We start from the raw sequence: 9,107 nt of genomic DNA, 5'->3' as shown, positions 1-9,107 counted from the left end.
TCCTCAAAAGAAAAAGGTAGGTTTTTCTCGGGATCTACTGGATGGATTTTGATGGGGTAAAAAGCAAATGAAAGAAGAAGTATTAGCGGAGAATGTACCGGAATAGATTTTTGAATTTCGACTCAGAGGCTGAGAAAAGTAGAAAAATCTTCTTATTGACTTTTCTCAGCTTCTGAGTTGAAATTCAAATATCTGTTCCGGTACATTGTTCGGTAATACTTCCTCTTTCATTTGCTTTTTACCTCATGAAAATCCATCTAGTAGATTCTGAGAAAAACCTACCTTTGTGTTTTAGGGTAGTTGTGTGAAAAGGTCAGAAAATCTCAAGATGGCGTCGCACCCAAGATGACGAAAAGTGATTTTCTTACTCTTCAATAATAAGGCTACAAATGTAACCAACATTGGAAAACCAAGTTTAAGAAAAACCCCAAGAAAAGAAAACATTAAAAATTTGTAAATTCTAACAGCTTTCCCTAGAGACCCCCCTTAATGGAATAATACAAAATAAATCGTTTTAATTTGCATTTATTCTATCGTACTTTTCAACAAGAAAAAAATACAAGAACAACAAAAACAAGAATAAAAGTTAGTGGAAAAAATAATCTCAATTATGAGAATTTCTTCTCAAAGCAACCGAAAGAGATTTCTTTATTTAATTTTTAATGGTCTTTGAAAGAATTTAAAAAAAATAGTTCTTAAAGGGAAATTTTTAAAAATAAGAAAAATGAGAATTTCTGTAAATTTTTTCGTTATATTGTTCTCCCCTCATTGGAAAATATCTTCCATTCTGCACATTATTTACCCCCCTTCCCCCCCACAAACCTCCCGTAAAAATTCTTCTTTATTTCTTTTCTTTAAGAAAAAAATATTTCCTTTTTTTTAGTAAGTCTGTGTATAAAAAAATTATTAAGAAAAAAATTGTTGAAAAATTTGTTGAATCATTTTTTATTATTAGCATTTTTTATTGGTTAGTAATTTGTACATTATTATTTTTTTTTGCTTAGAATTTAAAAGGTGAATTTGAGGGAAAAAAAATATGAGAGAGAATTAATGAAGAAAAGAGAAATCCAAACTTTTAAGTTTTTTTTTTGTATAAATAAGAAAAGAGAATTAAGGGAATAACCGCAAAAGAAAAAAGCTGTGTCTGAAAGAAACACAGCTAAAAAATGACTGATTCGTTTAGTAGGAATAAAGGAAAATAAAACAAAAAAAATAAAGTACACAATATATTAAAAAAGAAAAACAAATAATTTAATTAACAAAGAGAGAAAGAGAAGAAAGTCAAAGACATTTCTTAATTGTTCATTTTTTTTAATATTAATTTTAATTTGTATAATTGGTCAGTACTCACAAGTTTTAATTTTTCTTTTTAAATTTTTTTTTCGCGTAAAAGTAGGTTTTTTAAGTGGAAAAATTCGCGAAGAAAAAAAAATTTAGTAATTAGTAAGACAAGAAAATATTACGAATAACTTAGATAACAAATAAAGAAAAAAAAACGGGAAGAAGAGGGTGTGAGAAAACAATGCCATTTTTAAATGTTGCAACATTAATTAATTAACATAAAAACATACAAAAAGAAATTAAGCAAAGATAAACAAATAAAATGAAAAAAGGGAAAGAAAAATAGCTAAATAGTGGGATTTTTTTTTTTCAAAAAAAAATATAGGTATTATATAAAAATTGATTGATGAGGGGAATAATCTGCATGGAAATAGAATGGAAGTGCGTGGGGAGTGAGATGAGTTGAAAACAAAAAAAAACTAGTAAGTAAATGTAATCAATTATTAATGTATTTTCATATAACATAAAGGATAATATAAAATTAGACTGATTAATATACAAAAAAACATCACCTGTGTTTGTTTTTTTTTTTCTGAAGCTACATTTTCAGGTACAAAGCAAAGGTAATATAAAAGGAGTTTATTCTCTTTCATCTGCGTCATAAAACAGAGCAAAGAAAATTTTGTAAGTAAGGTCAAAAGAAAAGAAAAAAATTATGAAAAAGGTTAACAAAAAAATAATAATAAACCTATTTTTCTCAGCTTCTTGAACCAATTTTAATTGCAAAAAAAAATCAAATTAATGAGAAAAATATCAGTTAAGATTTTAAGTATTTTATTTCAGATAATAAGTCTGAACTTTCTCAAAAATTACATATTTTCAAAAGCTTCTTAAAAAAATCTCCTAATCTTTTCAACAAAAAAAAAAACAAAACATAATATTCTTTGTTCAAGAAATGCGTCTCTTTCTGCTGCAAAAATGAGCTAAATGAGTCATCCTGTTAGTCCTGGCGATGATTCATACCTCACGCATCATCCTCTTCCTCCCTTTTCCCATGATTTTCTGTGGGAAAATCATTTTGGGAGCTTTCCTCCTCACTTTTCTCTCTCTCTCTCGGATCAGAGAGTATTTTGTGCGAGGAAAAGCGCGAGAGAAGTACGAAAATTTGCGGAGCTTTCCGAGTAAACTTTGTGGCGGGCAAAACAGAGAGGAATCTCCCGCCGACGCCTCAGTCTTTCTGCATCATCCTCCACGGAGAGGGAATTCCGTTGCGCATCTCGTTCGCATCTCATTCATACAAATATTTTTTTTCTTCTCAAAAGGGGCATCATCAAGTGTTTGTTGTTCCCTCCAAAGTTACCCGGAAGTGCATCAAATTCAATTCAATCAATTCTTCACAGAAGGTGCGTGAGTGCTCCCTGCTGTAGCCACAAAGATTCCCATCCAAACACTTCCTGAAATTCCATTTTTTATTGGTTTTGTGTTCTGGTAAATCAGGAATCCTCCTGAGAGAAAGGAGACAATTTTTTTTGGGGGAATGATGATTGGATCGATAAATTCATGCGCTTTCTCTCCCGCGCGAGGGTCCTTTTGCGCGCCCAAAAAAAAAGAGGAGAGGAAATAAAATAAAAGAAAATCCCGCTGCGATTTCCCATTGAGAAAGGCACACCGAAGTGAGACAAAAAGCGTGAAAATTGTGTGACATCATGGCTAAAAATATGATTTGATGTGCGTGAAAAAATGATTTGGGGCGCTCCCTCTGCATTGATAAATTAATGATGACCTCGATGGGGGCCCCCGGACAAATTGAAGTTCCTCCCTGTTTTAAATTTAATTTAATATCAAATAATATTCCCGAATTATTGTTCTCAATTCTACGTCTAGAAATTGTATCAAAAGAATTATTAATTTTCATTGAAAACTCCAAAGAAAGTGCTCGTCCTAATGCCCCAACAAAGACAAGAGGAACTGGGACACTGCAAAACGGGAGGAACAATGTGAATTCCCAGGAAAATAATTAATTATTAACAAACATTCCCTGCGCGCCATAAATTCCCGCCATTCTCGCATCAAATTCTCAATCAATCAGAAAGCTTCTTTTGAGGCTCTTTTTGGTGCTTCGTTTTTTTTTTAAGGAAATTATGTAATTTTGTGTGCGAAAAAACGCATCAACATCATCGCTAAATATCTCTCTAACTAAATTACTAATATTCTCACTGAGTCAGTGTGGCATCATCACTGTGAGAGATGAATATTTGAAGAATCATTCGCTACACGAATTTGCTAATTGAAAGTGAAGAACATTCAATACACACAAAGGGGTGAATAAGTAACAGAATAGAAGGACAGAATGAGAGTTTTAGAATATTTAATCATTTCTGGGGAACTATGAAAAGTAAAAGAATCTTCTAAAATTGTTTTAAAATATTTTTGGTGATTTTCTTCAAATGAAAAAGATATAACAATGCAGAAAAAACGATCTTTTGTCCTGAGAAAATCCAATTTAAATGAATTCTTTGTTCTTTGAGGTCTATCACCCTAAAAATAATAATTTTATTAACGATCTATTATATAGGAAATAAGAAGGGAAAGACAATTCAATTAATGAGGAAGAATGTGATTCTTATGCGTGGAAAGAACAACACATTGTTTCGTGCTAAAAGAGGATTCTTTGGCGCCACTTTTTTCCCTCCACCCGCACAGAGAAAGAATCAATAAATAATTTGAGCTCATGCCTCACTTAGGCTTCATAAAAATTTCATTTACTTTCATTGATAAACCTCACCTCATAGTCTGAGAATTATTTCAACAACTTGATGGAATGTTTGTTTGTTTACCTTTACGTTCAATTCTATTTTTTATTTCACTTCAATTTTATTTTTCTATTTTAAACTCGCCGCAATTTCCACTTGTTGATGCTACTCCGTGAGGAGAGAGAAAATATAGTTCTTCGTGAAGGCGGGAAAATTATATGATTGCTGTCGCAGAGAAATTTAATTCTCTTTTATCTTTAATTCTTTCATTTTAATTACAAAGTCCCCTCACTAAATGATTGTCTTTCGTGTGAAAAAAAATCGTGTGAAGCCACTCTTTTACTTCATGTAAAAAAAAAGAAGGAAAAACCTTCGACAATGATGATCTTTTCATGCGATTTTTCACGCCATTCCTCAACTCAATCTCATGCTCTAAACATAGTCTGGGGCGCTTTTTTTTATTATTACACACAGAGGTACCTATTTTATTTTCCCAGTGAGAGTGGAAAATGCGAAATTATTCTTCAGCATGAATTTCCATTTTCTGTTCTGTTTCTATGTGATAAATTTATTCCAATGGGTTGGGTTTGTGCCGGCAAAAATGTGGCAATTCAATTAGGGAGTAGCAGCAATGAGAACTTCTCTTGTTCTCTGTATTATGTTGTGTTGAAGAAATCGATTTTATTTGAGCTATTTTCCTCCCTCCAAGCAAGGAAGGAAAGAAGGGAAAAGGAGGAAAAAATAGGACAACTTTGTCGTTCCTTCGCGTGCAATGAGATTTTTCATTCTTTCTGCAATTAATTTGTCGCTTTGAGTGCAAGCAGAGAGAATTGAGGTCAATTTGTTGAAAAGAAAATCACTCATTAACCATCTTATCGCTTTGCCTTATCACCACACACCTTCCTCAATAAACCTCGACCCCTCTAAACCGCGTCTAAAGGAGACACATAACGATGGATGAGCGTTGAAATTCTTGACCTTTCTGAATGTATTTTCTATCGCGCGCTTAAATGATTTTCCTTCCCTTTTTATTCTATTTTCCAAGCGTGGAAAATTCAAATTAAGCCCTTGGAGGGAAGGGCTTTTGCTTCGTCATTCTTGTCTGATTGAGAGAACACCCCGCCCGTGCACTCAATTTGGGGACAAAAGCGGAAAAGGAGCGGAGTAGTGAGGGAGGTGGGTGGATGGTTGGTTAGTTCTGTGATTTATAAATCAATAAATTGAGGAATAAGGTCTTATAAGGGGCAGTTAAGTAGCATTAATTGATTAATCGATTGTGAAAAAATTAAATAAATTCTCATTTGAACAATTTTGATCTTATTTTACTAAATCAATTCTCAAAGTTCTAAACCCTTTAATCCTTTTTCTTTCACGCTCTTTTTCATTGAACTTTCTTCAATGAAACTTAAAGAGTTTTATCAAATTATTCTCTTAAAATCTGTAACAGGAATTCATTTTCTATTTCCCTCGTTGTACCCCCAAATTGACTAATTATTATCCCCCTTTTCTCTCTCAATTTCTACTAAATTATCCACCAGGCTTATCACACCAACAAACTTCTCATAAACATTTTCTAATTCCTCCAAATCAACCACACAAGAATTTTTACAACAAACTTTATCAGTAACAATTTTTTTCTTTCAATTAATTTTATCGCCATATCGTAATTTTTATTTCTTCAAGGGCAAGAGAGAAAGAGTCTCTAAATAAAACAATCAAGAGCCGCAAGAAAAATTCTTCCTTCATCACTTTTGCACGATTGAGAGGAAGAATGAATTTTTGCAAACTCACTAAATATTTTTGTAAATAAAAAATAAATCTTTTTGAGGCTTCTAGTGACATCATCATTTCTTGTGGTTTGATGCTAATTTCGCTTTCTGCTCGCCGCTGCTGAGAGCTTAATTTCGCGTACAAAAATCCATGAATTTTTGCCACCTCGAAATGTGAGAGCAAAGCCAAGGTCGGGGTTTGTGCCGAATATTTATTATTCATTCTCTCGTCTATTCTCTATCTAATCTATGCGCAGAGTTTGCCCCTCTTCAGTGCGCAGTTTGGGCCACGATCGGCGGGCAAACGGACGTTGTTCTTTTTTTGTGCTTCATTCCGCATAATTTTCCGCATGGATTTCTCACAAAGCTCTCAAAAGTGTGGCGGAAAATCTCCCAAAGATTGTGTTGAGAATTTTTCCTAAGCATCGATCAAGAAGAAAATTCTTGATCTTCAAAAATTCTTTAAAATAAAATCTAATAAATTCTTCCATAAAAAAAATGTTTCTTCGCTTTGTGACGTGATTGTTGTTGATGGTGGCGATCTTATTTGCCTTTCTGACTGTCTTATTGATCTTCCTCAAGCTGTGATCACGCATTTTCTGCGTTCTTTCCGTCCCAACAATTTTATCACCCAAAAGAGTCCAAAGATGTTTACTCATGTTGCAATTTATAGGCAAGTTCGGGAAATTATTTCAAAGGTTTTTCCTTTGAATTTCTTTGCTGCATTAAATTCATTATGTTAATCATGCTCTAGGCCGCTCTAGCTAGAGTGGTTGTTAGAGAATGTAATTAATTAGCAAATAGAGGAGCTAATTGAGTGTCTATGGCGAGGAAAAAGTAATAATATTTCCCCCTTAAATTGTTCAGCAAACATTTCTAAATATTTTTCTCTTCAACTAAAAGCTTTTCGATGAATGAGGAAATCAATATCTTTTAAGTAGGGAGGGACAGAGTTAAAAGCTCTTAGAGATGGAAAGTTGTGTAATTAATTCTCAAAATTATTTTTAAAAAAAAATCTTTTGAGCTTTAAAACCGTTTATTTTGTCTATTTAAAAAATTTTCAATATGTAAGAAAATGTTTTTAATTTATTTTTCCTCGTTAAAGGAGTTTATTCAATTTTTTATGGGATAATTCTTCATTCGAGGAATCAATTTGGGCAGTTTTAAGGTCAAACGTCTTTAATTCAATAATCAAAAGGATTTTTATCAATTTAAGAAATAAAATCTTTCCATAATAATTAAACAAATCTTTGGAAATAATTTTTTTTTCAATTTCCCATTAAAACATAAAAAAAAGAAATTCAAACCTTCCCAAAATGCCATAAAAGAAGAATTTTATCCTCCCACCACATAGAAGTGTGACCATGTCGAAGGAAGACAGCACAAAGCCAGCCTCTGCGGGGGCAGCTCCCACGGTTGAGATGGCCGCAATGGCTCTGGAGGAGAATGGAAAGAATGGCGGGGGCTCAGCATCCGGCGGGACCGCAGGAGGCTCACTCAGGGACTCCTTCAAGGCTTTCTCCAAATTCGGGGACACAAAGAGCGACGGGAAGCAGATCACACTGTCCCAGAGCGATAAGTGGATGAAGCAAGCAAAGGTGATTGATAAGAAGATCACAACAACGGACACGGCTATTCATTTCAAGAAGCTGAAGAGCCTCAAAGTCGGTTACGATGACTACAATAAATTCCTCGAGGATCTCGCCAAGACAAAGGGGGTGAATCTCGAGGAGATTAAGACAAAAATGAGCAATTGTGGCCAGCCGGGAGTTGCCCATGTTACGGTGAGATGAACATGTTGCTTCTTCAGCAACTTGAAGTTTGTACACTTTTCTTCCCGAAACGGTTTTATGTGCTTCCCGGAAAGTGCCATAAGTGGCTGGAAGTTGTACAGTCATCCTGCCCAATACATCAGGAAGTTTCTAAGGGATCTTAGGAACTTCCTTTTCAACACCCAGCTGATCCTTGATGTCATCTTCAGGGATTTGGACCCAAAGATGACATCAAGGATCAGCCGGGTGTTAAAAGGGATGTTCCTAAGATTCCTTAGAAAATTCCTGATGCATTGGGCAGGATGAATGTACAACTTTCAGTCACTTATGGTACTTTCCGGGAAGAAAAGTATACAAATTTCATGTTGCTTTATTCTTCTTCCTTTTTTGGCGCGAAAATTTAACGGTTTTTTGTTTTGTTATTGGGATGTTTGTAGGCAGGAAAAGCCGCCGCGACGGTTAATCGTCTCACGGATGTGTCCAAGTACACAGGATCCCATCGAGAGCGCTTCGATGAGAGTGGGAAAGGAAAAGGGATTGCCGGGAGGAAGGATATTCCGGATAGTTCGGGCTATGTGAGTGGGTATCAGCACAAGGACACGTACAATAAAACCCACTAAAAGCCCCCATCAAAGAGGCCACAGCAGGAGCACCACCCCCTCATGTTGGTGGAAGGACTCCGTGCAAAAATGTGTTCAAGCCACAATCCTCCTCCTTCATCCACTCAACGGAAGTTCTTCATCATGCAGAAATGATGGAAAGCTTCATCTTCTCCACAAAATTCTTCGTGAATAAGATTTTATTCTTCTCCTGCCTCGTGGGGGTGGTTGAGTGGCAAAATATCCGCGTTTAAATGCACACAAAAAAGTGGACTCAAAAAGAATTAAGAAATGCTTTTCAAACGTAGAAAGGATTTATCTCCTTGTTATAATCGTAAATGTGATGATTTCTGGCATTTTATTGGGCTTGAATATTCTATAGAAAAATAATTAATCTTCTATGAGTAAATTCTAAGAGCATTCAGAGACTTTTTCTTTACATTCTTAATGTGTCTCGCATAGAATTTTTTTGGTTTTTTATGTACTTTTTTCCGAGATCCACGAGTACAAAAAAATTAAAATTAATCAGTTTTAATTAATGTTGAAAAAATGTTGATTTTTCGTTAAAGGAGTTTATTCAGGCTTGTATGAAGGATGATCCTCTATCGCAGAACAATTTTAACCCATCTCATCTTGTAGGGGAACATAAAAAATAGAAGAATCGCGAGAGAAACTCCCCAATATCCACTGGGATCACATCGAAAAGTGCAGTGAAAGTACATTCCGGGAAAACATAACCTCAATTTGGGAACAACATTTAAATGAATAGGAGGAACTCCATTGTGTTCGACCAGCGTGGCATCGGGACCTCTTGAGCTTCTTTATAACCTTCCCAACCTTTCCTGCCTACCCGGATGAAGATTTGAATGATTTTTGGTTCACTTCTGTCTTTCCGGACTTCCCGTCGTTGAGTTTTTTTTTTCTCTTCTTGGA

General features: G+C 34.7%; 1 protein-coding gene across 2 annotated transcripts; it reads left to right on the top strand.

Annotated features, from left to right (window-relative positions):
* The first annotated feature begins 2,219 nt into the window (after positions 1-2,219).
* On the top strand, positions 2,220-8,598 carry LOC129793864 (tubulin polymerization-promoting protein homolog). Of its 2 annotated transcripts, none has more exons than XM_055834322.1 (3): positions 2,220-2,684; positions 7,158-7,587; positions 8,013-8,598. In XM_055834322.1, exons 2-3 carry the CDS (start codon positions 7,168-7,170, stop codon positions 8,193-8,195), a joined length of 603 nt encoding a protein of 200 aa, XP_055690297.1. In that variant the 5' UTR covers positions 2,220-2,684; positions 7,158-7,167; the 3' UTR covers positions 8,196-8,598. The 2 variants fall into 2 exon arrangements, with proteins under 2 accessions (XP_055690297.1, XP_055690296.1); XM_055834321.1 differs by lacking the exon at positions 2,220-2,684 and adding an exon at positions 5,687-6,476.
* Positions 8,599-9,107: the final 509 nt, after the last annotated feature.

The sequence above is a fragment of the Lutzomyia longipalpis genome, chromosome 3 (genome assembly GCF_024334085.1).
Source record: "Lutzomyia longipalpis isolate SR_M1_2022 chromosome 3, ASM2433408v1".
Taxonomy (NCBI): domain Eukaryota; kingdom Metazoa; phylum Arthropoda; class Insecta; order Diptera; family Psychodidae; genus Lutzomyia; species Lutzomyia longipalpis.
The sequence above is the reverse complement of the archived record's forward strand: the minus strand, read 5'-3'. Positions and strand labels throughout refer to the sequence as shown.